At 37.7% G+C, this 21,445-nt stretch overlaps 2 protein-coding genes across 12 annotated transcripts in view; both read left to right on the forward strand.

Moving 5' to 3' along the window:
• The window catches only part of UBR3 (ubiquitin protein ligase E3 component n-recognin 3), a 103,952-nt gene extending 93,984 nt beyond the window's left edge, over positions 1-9,968 (forward strand). For 5 of the 9 annotated variants that reach the window (XM_058421267.1, XM_058421269.1, XM_058421271.1 and 2 more), the window contains 6 exons: positions 1,743-1,856; positions 2,347-2,457; positions 3,264-3,440; positions 5,027-5,236; positions 6,769-6,908; positions 7,521-9,968. In XM_058421267.1, the coding sequence (XP_058277250.1) occupies positions 1,743-1,856; positions 2,347-2,457; positions 3,264-3,440; positions 5,027-5,236; positions 6,769-6,908; positions 7,521-7,638 (870 nt within the window). In that variant the 3' untranslated portion in view covers positions 7,639-9,968. The remainder of the gene's footprint in view (positions 1-1,742; positions 1,857-2,346; positions 2,458-3,263; positions 3,441-5,026; positions 5,237-6,768; positions 6,909-7,520) is intronic. The other 4 variants (XM_058421268.1, XM_058421270.1, XM_058421275.1 and 1 more) reach the window with 1 other exon arrangement.
• Positions 9,969-20,438: 10,470 nt separating this feature from the next.
• MYO3B (myosin IIIB) overlaps positions 20,439-21,445 on the forward strand; it is a 195,323-nt gene continuing 194,316 nt past the window's right edge. For all 3 annotated transcript variants that reach the window (XR_005701618.1, XM_040069363.1, XM_040069364.1), the window contains exon 1: positions 20,439-20,544. Coding sequence is in view for 2 of the 3 variants with exons in the window: in XM_040069363.1 (XP_039925297.1) it covers positions 20,475-20,544 (70 nt within the window). In the remaining variant the exon portion in view is untranslated. The remainder of the gene's footprint in view (positions 20,545-21,445) is intronic.

The following is a 21,445-nucleotide window of genomic DNA, read 5'->3' on the forward strand; positions in this document are numbered from 1 at the left end:
TGACTTGCCTTTTCACACGTAACTTGAATTTGTCATACTGGTCAGTCAGAATTCCAAGATATTAAGGACAAATTATCTGCTGGCCTGCTACTATGAGAATTTTTTTTACATTGGGATCACTGGATAATACTTCATTTTGTTAGGTCCCTATCTACCCCTTCTTTCAATATAACGTAATTTTCTTAGAAATACAAAGACGTTTGCATGAGGTTGTTGCTAGTGATTGGATTTACTTAAGTGATTCTCAGGTGATGCATAATTTTGCAGTTTAAAGCACTCAGGACCAGCCAGTGGTAATCACACAGCTCCCTGTTCCTCTCTCCCAGCCCTTTGGCTGCCCTTCTCTTCTTGAGCCAGTCCCTCATCCTCATGCATGTCATGAGGGAGGCTGGTTTTTAATTTAGAATTCCAAGTTCTTTCTTCGAAGTTTCTTTAAGCCCCAGTGGTTAAAAAAAAACGGTTCAGGTTGGCTTTTTCTTCTCTGCTGGTACGACTGACACTTTAATCCTGGGATGGCTACAGAGATCACACCTCACTTAACTTTTGTCCATGGGTAATGCTAAGCAAATCTATTACAGTTTGGTATTCCAGACATTAAGCATGGGCTGAAGACTTGGCTCTATATTTATGTCAAATGATCAAACAATGTGAAGAGTTTAATTTCTCAGCAGGACCAAGAGGTGGATATTGTAGTTTTGAAACCCAAATTCACCTTCATTATCTTTGCAAGGTGTGTTACAGTGTCAGAGGAATCACACTGTAAATGCCTGTGGAATAAACTTCCAGGAATAACATAGAAACGTTTGTCTTAGCTGCTGAAGTAAGTGTGTTGCCTTCTGGTTCTTTGACTGTAAGCATAAACAGTAAGTGCGTGGTCCCAGTATGAAAGGGGAAGACACCATCTAAAATGGGCAATGAAAGTTAGTGCCAAAAATGCACTAAAGAAACACACTGATGAATTATATACATCATTATGAATTGAAGTATTTGGTTTCTTTAAGGAATCAGTTATGTTCCACCCCCTTGTTGTTTGTTGTGCTGAAATATACTAACAGAACTCAAAATTTATATCCAATCATCCTTTCCCAGGGTAGAATTTACTCTGACTTGGAAGAAAATATTTATGAGAATACTGCCTTCTATTTCCTAAGGCTTTCTGTGCTGCCTTTAAATGTAATTGCTATGGCACAAAGCTAAGTGGCTGTTTATTCTTTACACTAAATATATTTTCCATCTGTAATACACATTGTTCATTCCAAACGCAACCTCATACTTTCTGATAGATTCATTTTAGCTTAAAATACATAACAAGTGGTTTGTCATCTATTCTGGTTGGTATGTTTTCAAAAATTACTTTTTTAAAAAAATTCTTGTATTAGAACTCGAATTCTGTCAAAACAAGATGTATCCATGAAGTGATTCTTTCTAGTTTTAAAGTAAGCATTTATATACTCACAGAGAAGACGTGAAATGCAGACGTTTTACAAGTGCTTTCATAAAGCGTTCAGTTAGAGCATCTGTAATTCAAGTAGCAGTTCACATTTCACTCTTGAGTTAAATACAGTCCCTTTCTGTAAAATTATGTATTTGGTTTTAATTTTTTTTAAGCATTGTATGTCTTCGTAGGTCAAAATTCACTTGCTGATCAAAAGGAAATATCCTTCATTGCTGTTGTAATTACAGAAACACTTTGTCCTTTTTCTGACCAGTGCTTTTTGGATTTCTTTTCTTCTCATTTGCAGAATACATCCAGTGGAGAAAAATCTTGGGAAGTATTGCTGGGTCATGTGATTAGTGAACTGTCTAAGGGGAAGATATATGAAGAAGGAGAGTCTGAAGAATTAGCAGTGGTATTGGTAAATTTCTGGCAAATTTATCCAGCGTGTCCCCTTGGAGTTTTTTTGCATTGTTGTTACAATGATTTTTCTCTGATCTTGCTAAGGACTTGCAGTACAACTCTTTATTTTCTAGTTCAAAGCATATTCCTTTGGGACAGTTTGCCTGTGCAAATCTTTCTTTTATTAATATTAGATGTGGTCAGTGCCACATTGAGAAAATTATTGACAAATACTTTTTATAATTACGGGTTTTAATCATCAGTACAAAAGACATTTCAGAAACTTGGAAAAGTGAATATTTAAGTAGAAAACCCATTTGTTGAGGGGGAAGAAAACCTACAGAGGTATTTCAGGTTACTAGTGAAATGCTGGCCTTTGGAATGTACAACTGTTTGATGCAGTACTTTATATAATATGCTTAAAAAAATACTTGGTTCATATTGGAGTTGCCATACTTAGGGGGTAATTTACTTGGGACAGAATTTAGTAATTGCTTCCTCCTGTCTAGGTAAATGGGGTTTCTGTAGAGTGCTATCTGCAGCAGTTCTGCCTGCCTTTCCTCAGGATCACAAGCCTTCTTCAACACCATCTCTATGGAGGAGATTTGCCTAGTTGTCAGGTACAGAATTAGAGGGCCACACTCGAATGTTTCCATATAAAAGCTGGAGATGAAAAATTAGAACTTTAAGGTGTCTTTTTCATGGTATACATTTTCTATCCTAAGATTTTTTTAAATCATGTATTATAGCACTGCAGTTTAAAAAAAGAGGTATTATATTATTCAACTTCAGCAGAGTCGTGCTTATTTAATTAGGTCACAAGTGCTTGTCTTGTAGAAGACCAACATATGTTAGTATGTCCAGCATTTGCAGAGATGGTATAATTCCACACAGGATGGAATTCAGTACTGTTTTTCTTAATGCTTCTTAATACTTCATTCTCAGAGACATTGAATCAGCAGACAATTATGTTTAAGTTCCATGACTCATTTAAGTAGAGTTTACTGCAGGTCAGCTCCCTCTTTTCCCTGCCTCAACATCATCTCCTTTGTAAAACAGCTGTTACCTAGTTTGGGGTGCTGAACAAAAATTATCATGGAGTTTGGGGCTTCCTTGTTTTGTTTCTGTTTTTTGGATTTGTGGTTTTGTGGGTGGGGGTTGTGTTTTGTTAGTGAGATTTGGTTTAGGTTGAGGTTTTAAATTTGGATGGCTGATTGGTTGGTTTTGGGATTTTTTTCCTGACAAGGGGAAAGAGTCCAGTTTGAAGTTTTCTGGTAAAACTGAACCGTCCTGTGTGACTAAGCATGACTATTTGCATCTTAGTACTAGAATACTTTTGTATTGAAATAGATACACTTTTAATAAACTATTTAAAAATTAGGAGTCTAGGCATTAATCTAAATCTCTCTGATTTCATGCCTAAAAGGAAGATGAAGAATTCACTGTTCTTGCAAGCTGCCTGGGTCTATTGCCATCTTTTCAGTCAGCTCATCAGTTCACCAGTGCCTCTTGTCTTGATTGGCCAGTGCCAGCATTTGACATGATATCACAGTGGTGCTCAGAACTGGTTTCATTTGCAGATAGACATCCAGATCAAGTAAAGGTATGTAGAAAAATTATATTTTCCAAAATAGTCATGATATGGAAGCAGCTATTTATTGCTCGATTCATTGTGCACATATACTGTTGCTTTGGATAAAGATCTGAGAATATAATTTGTTATGTGAGAGAGAAATTGTAATGGGAAATATTAGTAAGTGGATGTGGGTTGAATTGGCTAAAAAGACAAATAAGAAGACCTGTGTGGATTTTACGGTTGCTGAAGAATATAGAAACACTGTCCTTAGATGAGAGTAAGAGTATGCATCTCTTCTGCACCTGTAGCCAGTAAAGGGCAGGTAATAGAAACTTTAGGAAAATACATACAAGAACTTTTCCTTGCCTGTTTTAAATTACTGTAAAACATTGCATTTTCAGTTGCAATACTGAAAAAAAATAAAAGGTTAAAATCTGTTTAATAGTTACTGATGAAAGATGGTACATTTTCTCTGAAGGTTAAAGAGATAATACCAAGACTTGAGTTAGTGCAACTGAAATAATCAGTCATGAAATGGAAATGTTTCAACATGAGTGCATTGTTTTTATGACAAAGCTGCATCTCAACAATTCAAGTCCCCCTCTCATAAATCTATGGTGTCAGGGGAAAGCCAGATGCATTCCTCACTCTGCAACATGTTTGTTCCTGTGAAAATTTGAATACCTAGATTAATCTCAAATTACAGTTGCTGCTAATCCGTTAAACATTATAGGTTGTGGTGAAATTGGTAGCATTCTTCCCACGATTGGAAGGAAACCACGTACAAATGCAGTATTTCTTTCTTTTTTTTTTCTTCTTTGCAATTTAGGTTTCAAGGTCATGCACTCTTAAAAAAAATTCTGTACCTTGCAAAAAAGATCCCATCTGACCACTATGCCCATCAATTATAAACACTATAAAAATTACTGCGTTGAAGGAAAACATATTACGGTTTAACCCCCCCCAACAACAACCAACCAGAAAAACCCCAGCATAAAATTGGACAGTGTTTTTAAGAGAAATTGAGAAGAGTTTGGCTTTTCAAAGCAGTATTTAGGACAGGTAGTGCCTGTCTTATAAAAAATTGTGAGTTTTGGTAACTTTTTAATGGCTTGTGTCCAATACAGTTTTGAAAAACAGGCAGATGTCTTCAAATATAATTTACAGAGCCTAAATTCAGTTCTGTTTTTGAAACTTTGAGTATAAATTTTAGCTGGGAGGCAGCTTTTATAGTCAGTGCCGGGGTTTGGGAGTAACACATTGATATTGCCAAACAAACTTAGTGCAGAGAGTGAGAATCTTTCCTGTAGATCACTCTTAATCCTCTTGTTTTAGCTGTGAAGGTTTTTGCACTTAAAATATGTCACATTTAGAAAACACCTTGGGAAAAGGCTAGTGCCTATTTTGTACCTGTTACAAAGGATGAAACATAACTGCAGTTGGGGAGGAGGATGACTGTTACAAGGTGACATGATTTCTAAATTTGTGAAATGCAAAAGACATGAGATATTTTTAAAATGCATATTTCTTTTATTTGGTAGTCTCTTTTTTTAGAAAATACAAATGCTTTAAAAAATGCACAGAACTGATACATATTCTTACCTTATTTGTAGGCTTTGCTTATCCAGGAACCTAAGTGGGACTTGCCACGCCTCCTTCAGTTGCCTGAGAACTACAATACCATTTTTCAGTATTATCACAGAAAAACCTGTTCTGTTTGTACCAAGGTTCCTAAAGATCCTGCTGTTTGCTTAGTTTGTGGTACTTTTGTATGCTTGAAAGGACTGTGCTGTAAACAACAGAGCTACTGTGAATGTGTACTGGTAAGAGAGAGTTAATTCAAATCCTGTAATTGATTCTCACACTCATTGATAGTTGTTAACACCATTGTTCACTTTTGATGTTTTTCTTTTCAAAATGTGTTTATATAATCATAGAATAGTTTAGGTTGGAACAGACCCTTGAAGGGTCATCGAGTCTAACCCCCAGTGGTAGAGTTTAATTCTTATTTCTGAGGGACAGACCTAGACTGGATTCTGGAGGACAATTTACTTGCATAGCAACCTATTTCTCCTTTTTGTATCATTTTGTGTAATGTTGACACGTGGTTTTGATTCACAGCCAGCTGAAATTTGTTTACATTCTGGTTGTTCATATATTATTTTAATTTTCCTCTATTTGGTTTCCTTGCTTTCCAAGTACGTAGAAAATCAGTGTGTGGTTGATTTGAGTATTTTCTGATACCTGACCACCTACTGGAGATCTACAGACTGTAACTACATAGGTGCTGATTTAAGGTCTTTGACTTTTTCAGCAGCAAAGTTTTCTAGTCAGCTCTTTCAGGAGCCTGAGTTGGATGACATCTATTACTTTTTTTCAGACTGTGATAAAGGTTTGCTTTGATAGGTTTTCTCTTTATTTCCATTGAACAGTTAAGGGAAGACTGGAACTATATGGACTTCACAAAACTATGCGAGGAATTTGTCAGAGAGATACTTACAAATGGGGCATAAAATGTCAGAGAGATTTTGGACTCTCTGAAAAATTGTTTGAGCTCAACTTTCTCTCTCATAATGCTAATATGGTGGAAGGAAAGGGTGCAGTGAAAATTTACAATAGAATTTATAGTTACATAGAAGGTGTCAAGCTTCATGGAAACAGAATGTTATAAAAAAAGGAATTAATAATCCATATAATTAATTATTTTTGTTGTAGTTAATGGGATTATAGCTTCTAATTGTAATCAAACCATATAGGAAGGGTGCATTTTTTAATTGCTAAAATTAGTTGAGGAATATAAATTGTGCTAATCATAGAGATGAATGACATATTGAACAAAGCAAGAACTACTAAAAAAATTTTTACTAGATTTGTAGAACCATAGACTAGATCTGTGAGCATGGATAGAGAAAGCAAATATTTAACAATATAGACTGTTGTAAAAGAGGTAATAATAAGTTTTTCTGAATACTTTCTCCTGTTTTTGCCACCTGTGGAAAATATTTGGTAATCCTAGACAAAGAGCTATACAACAACAAATTCAAAATATTGTACAGAATATTTTTGCTTATTTTTTGTAATTTAGTTTTTACATGGTAACAAATATCCTCCCTTTTTGAGTAGGGAAACATTTTTATATACAGGTGTTGTTATGGCAGCACAAGACACTGCATTCTAGTTTGGATGGAGAATTTTGGGGCAGGCTATCCTTTGGCAAACTGCTTCTTAGTAAATAATGTCTGCATGTTATTGGAAGCACAACAAAGTATTATTTTTAAAATTTCTTCCGTTAGGAAGTTACCAGACATTAACAGAATCTTTGCACTCTTGCCTTTCGACACCCTTAACATTGCAGCATTCTCAAAACTGTGGAGCTGGGACAGGAATATTCCTTTTGATTAACGCATCTGTTATCATCATCATTCGAGGCCATCGGTTCTGCCTTTGGGGTTCTGTTTATCTTGATGCACATGGTGAAGAAGACAGAGATCTTAGGTAATGTTTTCATTAAAGCTGTATTTCATTGTTGGTCCCTATGTATAGATCAACTTTGTCTTGTAACATGCAATAACAGATAAGAGATCTCTACCTTCCTTGTGTGGAAAAATGGAAAATCCCCATTTATTGCAACTTGGACTGACTTTTGTTGTCTTGGGTTTTTGAGGATTTTTTGGCCCAGAGGTGGTGTAATCATGAGCATTGAGTTATACCAGGAATCCAGAAGACAGATTACTGTGTTGCCATTCCCGGTGAGGGTTAATTCTGAGTGTTGTGTTGGGAAACACTTATCTTCCGGTTTTGTTGTTTGAGCTTTAATCAACCAATGCAGTTGGATTCCAGTGTAGGGAAGGAGCATGACTTCCAAGCTACACATGACTGAGAAAACAGGTGATCTTTTCTGGATTCTGCTGTCCGATGTAAGGAAGTCCCAGCAGTCACCCTACCAGAAGCAAAAATGAAAACCCCTCACAAATAAAAATGCATGTTTGCGCTGCAAAAAAAGTTGTATGAGTATCATGTTGATTATATAATGAAACATCTTTCCATTTACTTGGCATGTTAACCATTTATTTTCTTTTTCTTCCCTTTTTTTTTTTCCCTCCACAGGCGTGGTAAACCCCTCTACATATGCAAGGAACGATACAAAGTGCTCGAGCAGCAGTGGGTGTCTCATACTTTTGATCATATCAATAAAAGATGGGGGCCACATTACAATGGCTTGTAAATCATCGCCATCATCATCTACACACCATATAACTGCTGTTACCATGAATGAGTGCATCTTGACTGACAATAGCTTTAACTGAATGGGAGTTTGGCTCCTTGGCTCTGGATGGAATTGGGTATGGGCATAAAAGGGAAATGGAACTTTGTCAACATGTGAAATCTGTGCAAAATGAGCTGTTGTTGCTACTAAAGAATGATACAATAATTGAAATTAAATCCTCAAAATGGTATGAGCAATCTTATTGCACTCAGTAGTCTATTTTTCTTGTGTTCTTTTAAAGCCCATTATTATTAAGAAGCACAAATTTTACTTGGAGTTGTTTAGAGGCTCCAGGGGTAGCTGTCTGGGTTTCATTCTTCTTTGCATGGAGTTGGGTTTTTAGCAATTTTTGCTGAAACGGTGTATATGTCTATTACATCTACTAAGTATGTCGGATAAAATTTCTTTGCCTTTTTTGTGTTGGCTTGAGGTTTTTTCTTGACTGGCTTTTGTAATTAGGTCTGTAAAACAGCTGTGAGACTGCATGGTAATAATTGGTCTGAAAGTTGAATTTTAAAGAGTATTTCACTTATAGAGGTCTGTTGAAATATTTCAGGCATTACTGAAAACTTACACATTCTCAGGAACTTCATTTTTTTTTTCTCCATAAGTAAGTGAAATAGCTGTAAATTAGGTATTTTACTGCTCTTCATGTAATACAGAACATACATTCTGTCTTTATTTTTGTCCAGGAAAGACCTTTTTTTTTTCATATCATTGACTAAACTGGTTAATGATAACATACAGAAATTGCTGTATATAGGGAATTTGTACGGTGCCCAACACAGCGGATCCCAGTTACAAGCATAACAGCCATAAGCCTGCCTATCATTCCAAACCAGATGTATGTTTCAGAATGATTGGATTAAGAATGTGCAGGCTATTCTAAAAATGAAGCATAATTTTGTATCTTTACTGTCATTTCAGGAGGTTCCTCAATATTGTATTTGTTTAAAGTAATCACCGTTCTTTCTGCTTGGTTTCCTAATAAGGAAAAATTAAAAAAAAAGAAAAGAAAATTCAATAGAAGTAGCCAAGTTGAGCTACCAGTGCATGTGCAGCCTCACTGGATGAATGCCAAAACAGTTTGTGCTTAGAGGACTAAAAAAATCATGAGAAGAGGCATGACTCAGCTAAAACCCATAGTGTAAGTAGGTAGGAATGATTATAGTCAAAATACCGGTATGTAATATATTGCTACTGTTGTTTTTCACATGTCTTGGGCATTTGTTGGCTATTTCATACAGTACTACCAAGCAGTTCCTGGTAGTTTTGATTTCCACAGCTTGCGTGTAAAATAAAATTTATGTGTGTAAAATAAAAACATCTTATGGTAAAGCCACAAAGAAAACAATTCCCCAGTGCAAATCATTATCTGCTGAAAAGTGTATAGGGGAAATAAAATGACTGTATAGCAATCAAGAACAGACCGAAGGAAAAGTAAGTAAATACAATGAGTTTTTCTGGATACCTGCAATTTGAAAAACCCTACAATAAAGGATACTGGTTTTTATACATACATATAAATATATATATATATATTTCAAAAGTATTACAATACTTCCTGTAAGATTAGAATTACTCTCTTTCACCAACTAAATGGCTGTGTCTTTTCAAAAATACTACTTTTTTGATACTGTATTATAAGTTCTGCCTATGATATTTTTGCATTGCTCATTAAGAATATCAGGCCATTTTGTAAGTGTGGTTAAAGAGCAAAAAGATTCTTTACATTGCCAGCATAACATTGTTACAGGGCTCATGAACTTGAGTGATCTGTAGTTTGAAGCTCCAATGCTGTATTTACAAGAGATAATGTGTCCAGAATTTGATTACTGTGTTTTATTTAAAACAGAATGTTCTCTGATTGTGCATATGGATGTGAAGTAAAACTATTAGCCTTAACTTTAACATTTGGGTATTTCATAGTGGTTATTACAGTACTGGTGGATTAGTCACCAGTTGATTTAAAAACAACAAAAAAATTACTTGGTTGAAAAATTGTACTTGAATATTCTTGCATGCTGCTAAACAATAATTTTTATTTCCCCCATAACTTTTTAAATCCTACTTTATCAAGCTAACCTTGAAAAATAACAGGTCCAAACTAGAGTGGTGTGTGCGTGTATTACTCAAATGTTCTGGTGGGATATCCTGTATGAATGATCATTTAAGTACAGTACATTACTGTAGACTCTAAATCAATCTTTATAACGCATCAGAAGAGTACAAAACTAGGAATACAAGAATTGGCATTGTAAGATATGTTAATAAAAGTCTACTGTCAATCTCTGTGTTCATGAAATTTTTTCTCTCTACCCCAGTAATCCAAAATGATGTTGAATTCCACCCAATAGCCAGGCAGTTATTTAAATGTTAAAACCTTATGCATGCAAAGTACTTTGCACATAGAGTAAACCTTTATTGTATTTTTTAAATGTATTTTAATTTGTTACTTACAGTCATGTATTTTGCAATAATAATTTGGATTATTTTACTCATAACTATAGCACCTAAAGTAGTGCTTAAGTGTATTTCAGCTATCCCAGCATTGCTGCTGCAAGCTGCTAAAGTTAAATTGATGAGCTGAGAAAGTGCTTCTGGGAAAACTGCTTGATCTTTTCTGTCAAGTCTGTTTCTGGAATAATTATTACTTCAATTTGCTGAGTGGAATATTTATGTATTAAGATTTTCTTTTCTTTTGACCTTTGAGAGATTTGGTGGAACAGTCTTCTTTTGGCCTTGACCTTTGGATAACAGCATCTTTCCTTTTTACTGGTGGCCTGAAATTTTTAAGGAATATTTTCATCACTCCTGCAATAGGAATTTTCTATAACTCACAGTATTTCACAAGGAAATTACATTTTTTCTTTTAAAAACAGGATCTTTTCCTACAGTATCCAACAAATATTATTCTTCACTTCAGAATCCCATGAGATCAATTCTCGTTGTGTGCATAGCTGCTGGGGAAGACTTAAGTTTTGTAATGACCTTGATATGATTTCTATCTAATTTCCATCTAACACAGATTCTGCAGTCCTGTTTTTCAATCTATTTTCTCAGAGGTGGGGGCCATGATGAATGAGCCTGTCTGACTATTAGCATGGATGAGAATGAAATTATGCTGTTTTCAAAGAAACCCACAGGAATGACCTGAGCCAGTGTGTGGAGGTTCACACCTCTAAATTACCAACTACAGGATATAAAGATGTTCACATAATCAGATGAGGCTGCCTCTGTGTGACAATTTGTGTTGAGTTTGTTTTTGTTTGAGTGAGATTGCTCACTGCAGTCAGTGAGATCTGTACTGCTGGGCTGATGCATGTCTCCTTTTAATAAGGCACAGTGCCCAAAGTCCCTACTTGCATGTTTTCTCAGATTGGCAGTAGTTTCCCTGCAAATTCTCTTACACTGAGAAGAATCACAGCTACAAGGCTGTGAGTTCAGCCTTGCAGCTTACCCTGCCTCTTCTCCTACTGCAATGTCTAATACATTTCCCATTACAGGATACCTTTGACTCATTACTAAGGTTTTTAATAATTTTGATTGAAAATAATTATGCTAGGCTTATTCCTCATGGTTAGATTATTTTTTTAATGTTACAACAAAACAAAGCCAGGTAACCTTCAGAGCTGGAAAAAAAACAATTACTCTTCATGCCCAGTACTGAGAAAAGTATAGTTAAAATATTTACTGTCCCTAAATTTTGGCCTTAAATCTGGTGACCAGATGTGCATGGGTCACATTTGAATGTAGAACACAAATGCATACTGAAGGACTTGCCAAATTAGAACAACATGTTCTCAGGGATTATTTGTAATACTGGCAAATACCTAAAGTAGATAATGAGCCTTTGTTTTTCAGGTGTCAGGGAATAGACTTTGCACCTTGCTATTGAAGCCACTAATGCAGTTTGCTGTGAAAAGTTTTACTTTCTGTTTCCTTGAAAAACTGGAGCTCTCCTTTCTTTCCTGCCTTTGTTGTCTCCATGTTGTATATGCACCTGCTTTGTTTGTGTAGTACTGTACAACATGAGAAGCCTAAACCAGCTGGAGAACCCTCTGCAACTCTACAGCGATACTTTGTGAATAAATTGCATTTCCTCAGGGTACTTAATGCAGAGATAGCCAGAGGGGCGCAGCTTGATTAGTTTGTAGAGACTGTGGCTGCTTTTGTGCTCTGTGGTGCCGGTCATTTTAGATTTGTTACACATCAGCTTTGCAAATTTAAAACTAACTTTGCATTTTTTCCAAGTATCTCCACAGGCCCTAAAAGAAACTGCCTTTGTTCTAGCACAATTTCCCATTGTTCTCAAATTATGGAGCTGGTGTTTTAATCTCAGGTCTGCAACAAGGTATTTGGTAACAATGCTGGTGTAAATATGCACATCATATAACATACATTTAGGGGTTTTTAAACTAAGATCTTCAGGGCAGCTGAAGGGACTGCTAAGTATTGTTTCCTTAAGGTTCGCTAGCTGTCTGCTTTATCCTGCTTGTTTTGTCTCAACTTGTAAGCTCCTTTAAGACAGGGAACACCACCTGTTTGGATCAGTAAGTGCTGTTCTAGAATGTGACATCAACTGGTATTCGAGCAAGTCCAGGCAGTAGGGTCCTTCATCTGTAAATACACATGTGCACACAGGACTGAAGCAAGATACGGCCCTTTCATGTTTCTTGTTCATGCTTTTTGCATTTCTTCAAGCTTTGCTGCCCACTGCCTCAAATGTCCTTCCTCACACAGATAGGTTGGCAGTAATCAAAATCAACAGGAAATTAAAATGGGTTTGTTTCCCGTAGTCAAACCTTACTCTGGACAGAATAATACCTCTTCAATATCTCAATACATTATCTTTTTTGTCCTGCCAAAAGCTATCTCAAGAAATAAATACTTTCTGAGAATTAAAGAAGCTTATTCCCTGTCATTACTTAGTGCAGTATTAGTATGACTAATACTCACAGCAGGTGACTGATGTAATTCAAATAACCCTCAGATACCTGTCTGTTCAGAAATGGCTCATACTTCCACTTTCTCCTTACTTGGATTCGGTAAATTTTAGTTACATAACTTAATAGCAAGACTTCTTGCAGAACATATCCCTTATACAAGAGTATATTAAAAAAATTTAGAAGGATGCTATTTTCACAACACTTAATTCACAGACTGGTGTGCTTTCTGTTTTAATCCTGGGCAAAATTAGGGACTATTAGTCAGATTACTGCATGTAATTTTACAATTCCAGTCTGTCTAAACAAACAAGAAATCCACAGCAATCTGAAGCTAAGGGACTACAGCAGCAGTGCTGTTCTGTGGGAGAATAATTTTAAGAATGCTGCTGTACGTTTTTTCACTGTATATTGCAGAGCTGTCTTGCATCTTGTCCCCTGAAACATATGTCAAAAGACATGTTATGTGTGTGAATACTGAGGTGGTTCCTTAGCAACAATAAATAGGAGAAAGCTCAGCCCATCCAAGTGATTTACCTTTGTAAGTGTGTGGCAGCAAAGATGGATTTTGAATACTAAGGGAACTCATTAGCTGGAGGAAGAAAAGCAGCAAATAAAGAACTGTAGATACATCTTATCCAGGACTGCTATTGTGTACAGCATAATTGGGAATTTGCATAAGATATTCTTAATGGGAAATATCATCTCATTTTATTCTTTCCTCTGCAGCTTTTAATTTTCTGTACTATAGGGGGGTAAAATTTTGCCTGTGGGAAAATGTAAGGAGAAGACATTTTGGTTATTTGGATAAGTTCACCTTCCAAATTTATTACTGTCATATGTGCTCAGACCTTGCATTGAGTGATACAGGACACTCAGTTGCTCAGATGTTCATCCAGTAAAGGTAAATGCATAGATTTAAACATAACTACAGGCACATGGTGTGACTCTTGGAGATGGTACATGCAGACCTAAGGGTTGGATTCTGTGACTTGTGGGTCCATTCAGACAGAATAATCTGTGATTCTGTGATAATAATTTAAAAATAAGTTAGCTATGAGATGTTGTAATGGCACTCCAGTTACACCACTGCTGCCTCTGTGAAGAAAGCTTCACAAAGCAAGAGCAAGGATTTCTCTTGGGAGCATCACACTCCAGCTCTGCAGAATAAAGAGTAATTTTGTACTATTTGGTAACACGACTTAAGTAACAGAACAGATTAGATACCACTAACTGTGGTACACGTTGCCAGCTAGACTCTGTGGCTAATTGGTATCTAGACTACACAATGTGTAGGCTCTTCTCTGTGTATTTTTGTTCTTGGCTTTTTAAAAAGTCCTTTGAGTCGCCTTCATCTGGAGTTTAGTCAGGAATGAATCCAGTATAATTCCAAATCACTGTAGTTCAGCAGTGCTATTTACATTTCACTGCTATCCCTACACCAGGCATTCCATCTCCCCCCTTCTGTTTCCAGGTGTTTGCCTGAGGTCTGCAGTTTGTGCTTGTGATTTGTAAGGGCTGAACTATGGTTATGAACCTTGCATTTCAGTCTTGGATACATTATTGACCTGCTTCTCTGCCTTTCCTGATGCAAGTGTATTTACTCTTTAATGCTGGGCTACTGCCTATGTAGTTTTGCTGCACTGCTGTGGTCCTTATCCAAATATTCTGCAGCTGTTGGCTCATCTTTGCATATATGCATAAAGCACCAATATTTTTCTCACTACTTCCATTGATTTCAGAGATGGTGGAACCCACTCTAACATTAACATTGCTGGTATTTGATTTCCTTCACTTCTGAAGAATTTTTGAATGGAGGTTTTCTCCTTTTCAGTCCCCTTTGCTGTTTTTTGCTTTGGTCCATGCAGTAAAACTCGTTGCTTTGCCCTTTCTATCCTCAGTATTCAAGTAAAGCAGTAGTTTCCTATTCAGTATTTTTCTTCTACTGGTTCAGAAGAGAAGAAAACTAGATGTCTCAGGTAGAGCAAGAGTTGTTGTATGCAACATTAAAGGCAGATAATTCCACTTCAGATGACAGTTTAAAATCATAACTGCCACAAGACTTTGGCTATCAAATGTCTTGCACAGTTTGTTTTCTTCAAAATGGTGGCAACCATTAAACAAAGTGCATTTGCATTTATTTAAAAGCTAAAAAAAGAAAACTGGAGCAGCACCTGTGTGACCTAGTAGGACAGGACAGTAAAACAATACAGAGTTACTTGGCATCTTGAGTTCACTGTGCTATATCTATACCTGCATACCCAAAATTCAAAACTGCCTCAAGATGTTCATGAAAGCAGTATGCATTTAAGCAGTGTCCTTAAAGTCTTCACCACTCTTTTCCCTTCCAGCAAACCTGTTTGGTATGATTACATTAAATTCTGATTCACCAGTGTTTGTGATGTGTGTAGCTTAATGCAATCATGCATTCTCTTTGTAATCGCAAGTCCATCTCTGGGCAAAGAAAAATGTACAGAGAGATGAACAGGTATTTTTAAAGCAAGAAATCCTAACTTTTAAAAGGATTTACTGCAGTGAATAGTGCTTGTGTATCCATCAATACATAATCCATTTAGAAAAGGAGATTTTATTATAAATCAGAGTACGACAATGCATCTCAACTTTTTACTTACAGAAGTGTAGATTCCATTGTAATGATATGTTTTATGATTAAAGTGTTTCCATTTATTATTTGTTGGTTACATGTTTTTCTACAAGTCAGTATCATATGACAATTTAAAAATTAATAGATTATCAAAAAAACCTAGTTAACATATAGCAACTGAAAGTTTCACTTTGGATAAGCTCATCAGTTAAATTCTGTAGATGCTTTACTGCCTATGAAATATTTTGTTTCCATTCAGTTCTTGAGGCTCTAGCATTTTAGAACATTTCACTTAATAATAGCTTTTCGCCTTTTGGCATCTAGCTATGACTATATAACTGACACATTATTTCGTTTTCTAATGCAGTCTAAAGTAAGGCTAGGAATGGCTTGCATTAATGCAGCCATTGTATAACAGATCTATCATTACTGAACTTTTAATCAGAAGTACTACAACAATCAAGAGCTGTTCTTTTTCTACTTGAGATCTGCAAGCAACAACAAAAAGTAACTGCTGCACTTTAATATGGCTTGTTTCTGTATGGCTTCAGAATAAGCAATGTTCCTGTAAAGTGTAATTTAGGATGGACAAGTCTTTCCCTTACTTCAAACTCTAACATTACCCTGTATAACATTACAAAAATCAAAGAGCTGTGAGATCTGATCTTTCTTCCTGCTGAAATGAAGAAATTATGATTAAGATAAGGGGGGATTGGGGTGGGTTTGGAGGGAGGGGGTTTATTGTTTTGTTTTAATCTTAAATTGCAATAAATTAGCTGCCTTTTCAAATTCTGTATTATGGTATTTCAGTGATCCATGGATGACTCTACTGGCAAGTTGGGAATTCAGTTATACTTACAGAGCCACTGCAATGCAATTTGCTGCATCCTGGAAGACTGCTGTGTGTTTGGAAACCCAGTGTGGGATACAAGCATAGTACTTGTATAGCTCCAACCCAGTTTAGTCACCCATTGTGACTGTACCCTGACTGTAAATGTTGAACAGGCTGGCAATGTTTGGAAATGCAATTCTAGCTGGAAAGCAAAGACCTAGTGAAAAGGGATTAAAAAACCATCAGCATCAGAACAAAACAAGTAGGTACAGGAAGAGAATTTTTAAAAATTATGATACAAATAAATTTTGTAACAGAACTTGCAAAGGTCTAGATTTCATGAGCCAAAATTATTGTAGCAATAAATGAGGAAATTCCAATGGTTCAAAAACTAATATAAAAATCTGGGAGAAATGTGGGAATACCTAGAGCTTCTAGATTTGTTTATCAAAGAATTCATCAGAATAATGAGGAATACTTGAGGCATATATGCAGAATATTGCACAAAGATGTTAAGTTTGCTGAATCTTTATGCTTCTTACACAGTAAGAGATATTCATATTTCAGAACCTCATGCACAACTGATGTTTTAAAGTATGTTGTAACTTCCATAAACTGAGGGCATATGGGATTAAACATTTGGGTCCACTTTGGACAAGCCTTTTGATGGTCTGATGTATGTCTAATATTACTGTTTGCTGTCTGTATGGCAACTTGTCACACAGTTTGTATAATTTTGCATACAACAGGGCCATTCCCTTCCAGCGGTGATTCTGTGATTTTACAATTGCTGACAAAATGAGAAAATAATAGCTTATGAAGACTTTGTATATTACAAAATTTCAACAAAACTAGTGTGAAATGGAGCACTGCTCAGCAAAACTTAAGAGACTCTTGTATCACCTCAGATTCTTTATAATGCTTAGGATTCACATATTCTAGTGACCATCTGAATTAAGGTTTGACATCAGTTTTATTTTCAGTTTTGATAAAGGATTATCTTGACATAATGTACTAGAATGTGGATGGTAGGGGGAAGTGTGTCTATAAGATTACAAAGCACAGAGTTCACTAATCAAGAGAATGGTAAAATAAATTACTGCACCTTGGTCATAATAATGATAGTTTCACTGTTAGAAACTTGTTAAAACAACACTGGTACAGCAATTGGTAAAGGTGGTGCTGAAAAAGTCTTGCAGAGAAATCCACTGCTTCTCAGTCTTTAAAGTGTGCATCTTAAATAAATACAAAAAGATCTATGGATATAAAGCTTGCATACTTTTTTCGTTTTTCTCGTGAAGATTACTTACAGCGTACTTGTTAAATACATGTGAGAATGAATACCATGTTTGAAGTGGTGCTGGAAGCTGGAGTGAGTCAGCCCTCGCTGAAGCTGCAGATCGGAGCAGTCGCTCTCCTTGTAACTTTGAAGGAGGCAGGTGCAGCTACAGCCGCGGTGGAAGAAGCAGAGGATGGTCATGGTGGGCTGGCAAAACGCAAAGAGAGAACTGGTGCAGGAAGCTGAGTGAGAGGGAGTCCCCGTGATGTGTTCGCTTGGAAAAAGCATCGGAATATCGAGCAGAAGAATAACCTCCCGGTTTCCTAAGATGTTTTGTAAAAAAAGAAAAGTATCTAAGAGAAATATATATTCGAATTTCTTCACATCAATCAACCTGAAAAATGGGTATGACCGAACTCAATTAAGTTAAATAGGCACAAAAGAAGCCCAAAGACGGGAGTTCTCCCCCTTCCTCACACCTTAAGGGGAAGAAATGCTTTATAAACCCGTTTCCTTTACCGGGACCCAAGCCTCAGAGCACAGACGGGGCTGCGCTCGCAATTCATTGCTTTCCACAATGAACTGAATGCACAGAGGGGACTGAGGCGTTTGGTCGCAGCGATGCTGCTAGCTGTGCTCATCTACGCATGGGTCTTATTTCTGTACAAGCTTACTGAACGCCACCGTTCTCTTCCGCCGGGCGCCCTCCGGCAGCCCCGGCCCCGCCCGCCCTCAGGGGCCGGCTCGCGCCGCCTCACGGGGCCGAGCGCCGCCCCCGCCCCGCCGCCGCACAGCGCGGGGCCCGCGCGGGCCCGGCTCCTCAGCCGTACCGAGACAGGGAGAGCACTGTCTCTCAGGTGTGCCCGGCTCCCGCCAGGTCTCCGGCCCTGCGGGCCGCCCCGCCGCCGGCTGGGGGTGGGAGTCGCTCCTCAAGCGAGAGGGGCTTCGAAATGGCGTTCGCCGTTTGCCTTGCTGTCCTCTGGCGCTCCGAGCCGGGCAGCGGTTGTCAGCTCTCCAGCGAGTCGCTACTGGCAGGGCTTGTCACTGCCGCTGGGAGTCTGTCTTGGCCCCAGCGAAGTCTGCCCTCAGCCCCGCGGACTTAGGCGGGGAAGGGAGGTGGCCTCAGCCCCGTGAGGTGTGTCCTGGGCTGCCTGGGGACGCGGGTGGCAGCGCCGCTAGATGCGCAGCTGCTGAGGCTGTGCGGGTACCCCACTCCCGGGGGGGTGCGACCAGCTGTACCTGTTTTTCCAAAATCGTAGGTAAGAAATGCTCAGGAAAAAAAATCTCCGTGATTAAAAATGGCAGAAGATACTACAAGGCACGAAGTTAAGTAGGCGTGACACGGGATTGAGGCCCATCGGGACAAGGCCATGAATAACTGAAGAAAAGTTTCTGTAAGTTCCCTAAATAGATCTGACTCTAGTGTATAGTATTTCCTTAAGCGACCTATAGTAACTAGTGGACCATAATATATATTGCAAATGCTATGATAACACTTGATAAGTTCATTTAGGCAAATCTTCCTCCTGGGTACATACAGGTGTGCAATTATCAGCAAAAGAAAGAAAAGGTGTTGTCATCCACAGACAATGCTGCACGCAGATTGAGAGAAGGTTAACTTAAAATGTCTTCCTATTTATTTCTCTGAAGCGGTGCATTTATTTTTGTGAATACAAAATGGTTTTTAGTCTTCATTTTTAAAAGCTAGGTTTTCTCACATCATTTGCCCCTTCAAAAGCTGCACTCTCAGTTTTCAATTTCATTGCACTGAAAACCAAGGATCAGTGTATTGAGGTTTTCTGGAATTAGGCAGAAAATTATGTTCTCGTACCGAAATTTCAGTTAGCAAGATGTATAGTAATAGAGGTCACTGTCAGCAAGTTAGATGTAGTTACTGATGGTTTTTTGTCAAAAGCAGTAAATTGTATCTTAAACTACTGTGGAATCTTGTAGAATGTGTTCTGAAAACACATCAATTCCTTTTTCAAATCCCTTTTATATTCCCAAATTGAAGTCCAGGTCATTCTTAATGTCAAATTTAAACTGTAATGTGGTTAATATTCTAGCTTTATATAATTAAATCCTTCAAATGTTAATTCTGGTTGGTATCAATTACTGACAGCACAAAATTAAAAATAGAGTTCGCCCAAGTTTTATTCAAACAATAAAAATGTGGCTTGAACCAAGCAGAGCTATTTTCCTTTGGGCTAAGATTTTCATATAGTAATCTGGCTAGGAGCCAAGGTGGATATAGATTTCTAAAAGCCATTTCAGACCCTTTTAAAAACGGAAAGTCAGTTTAAGTGCAAATAGATTGTTTTAGAAACAGGGAAATTACAAACTTCTGTGCTGGTATGTGCTGCTCCATGGTGTTCCATGGTTAGGAAGCTGTAGGAACTGGTCGTGCACATTGGTGACAGCCCCTGGGTGATTCCTTCCTCAGCATTATGTAATGCCCTGTTGGATGTATGTGCAGAGTAAGTAAATTATCCCGTACCATCCAAAATCCTTGATTAGAAGAAAGATTGTATCTATATTATTGACTTTCGAACTGCTGAGAGGAGGGATTTAGTTAGCAGTGCATTGGCTATTTGGTTGCTTTAAGAACTTCCACTACTGGTGTTTGCCAAATGCTTTCACAAGAAAAAGTTCATTGGACAAAAACAATGATTCTTGCTGTGCTAATGCCTGGAGAGGCTCACTAACAAGGGGTTCCTGAGTGCAGGCTTGTCTGGGGAAGGGAAACATTTTGTGTTACAACGACAGAAGTTACTGTCATTAGCAGCCTTCTGGCCCCTGAGAAACTGGCGAAGAGGGGAGTAATGAATCAAGTGTTGATACACTGTGCGGTGCTGTGAGAGTAATCAAAGAACATTTGTATATAGGAACGGGGTTTGAAGTCCTGAAAGTTATCATGATGGTTTGCCTTTTTCTGCTTAAAGGTTTGCTTGGTGGTGTTTTTTTTTTGTTTTTTTTTTTTTTTTAAATCTAGCCCTCATTTTAAGTTGTCATCTGAACACACTCAGTGAGATACATTCTGTGCCTGTAGCTTCTCTTCCATTAGTTTTTACAAACTTACCACCCCTGGAAGTGAATTCTCATGGTCCAAGGAAATACAGGGGAGGAGGGCCTATGGATCAGCAACAGAACGGAGAAGGGGGGGGAAAAAAGCCTCATACAAACCCTGAGCATAACTGGACAGGTAAACACTAAACTTCTTACCAGTCCACTCTACAGCTGAACTTCAGTGATGTAGAGCCAGGGAACAGAAAGACGTCTTGGGCTTGATTGCTGTAGGGAAGTTGGGAATGCTCTGCACCTGCTGGAAGAATCAGCACTTAATTCAGTTGGAGTTTTTCTTTTGTTGTTACTGTTTAGGTCCTTTTTGTGAGTTTAAACTGAACTGTACTGCAGCAGAATAAACAAGCTGCAATGGGGCTGGCAATCATCCTGGACACAAGTTCAGAGTGGCCTTTTTAGTAAAGACTCCAGTATTACAGGTGGAAATATGGAGACATATTCCTCATAGTGCTAACCTGAGGACTCATTAGTTGTGATGGATTATGTCTCTGCTGTTTGATAAAGCCATATAGCTCCTGAAATGGAGAGGGGTGATAGGAAGAAGGTAAGGGAGCTACAGCAGGAGAATCTAAAAGGATGGAAGAGTGTGCAGTGAGGGTGATGTCACCTGGGGGGGTTACAGTGTTCAGCTGAGGGAAGCGTCCATTCCTCTGTTTGTGGACAGTGGGGGGACTTCTCTTCAGGTAGAAATGGATATGGATAAATAAAATGCATTAAATCAATCTTCTGCTAGTTCCTTCCTAACTTATTCTGCTTTTCATGCATTTTTCACATCTCTGCACAGCTCTTGTTTTGGGAGTTGAACATGTGACATAAATAGTGAGGAAACACAGTGCCACATCAGAAATCTGGAAAAGAATTTGAGAATTTTTTGTTGTTTACTTATGCAACATTGTTGCAAGGAATTTTTCCATCTCTTGGAAAGAGAACAACTCTGAATAATGCGTTGTATAAGGCCATACATGCTTTCCTGTAGCCAAAGCTGAAAAGCTGTATGGCTGTAGCTAGAATGGCTGAGATAA

Source organism: Hirundo rustica, chromosome 7, assembly GCF_015227805.2.
Source record: "Hirundo rustica isolate bHirRus1 chromosome 7, bHirRus1.pri.v3, whole genome shotgun sequence".
NCBI classification, from domain to species: Eukaryota; Metazoa; Chordata; class Aves; order Passeriformes; family Hirundinidae; genus Hirundo; species Hirundo rustica.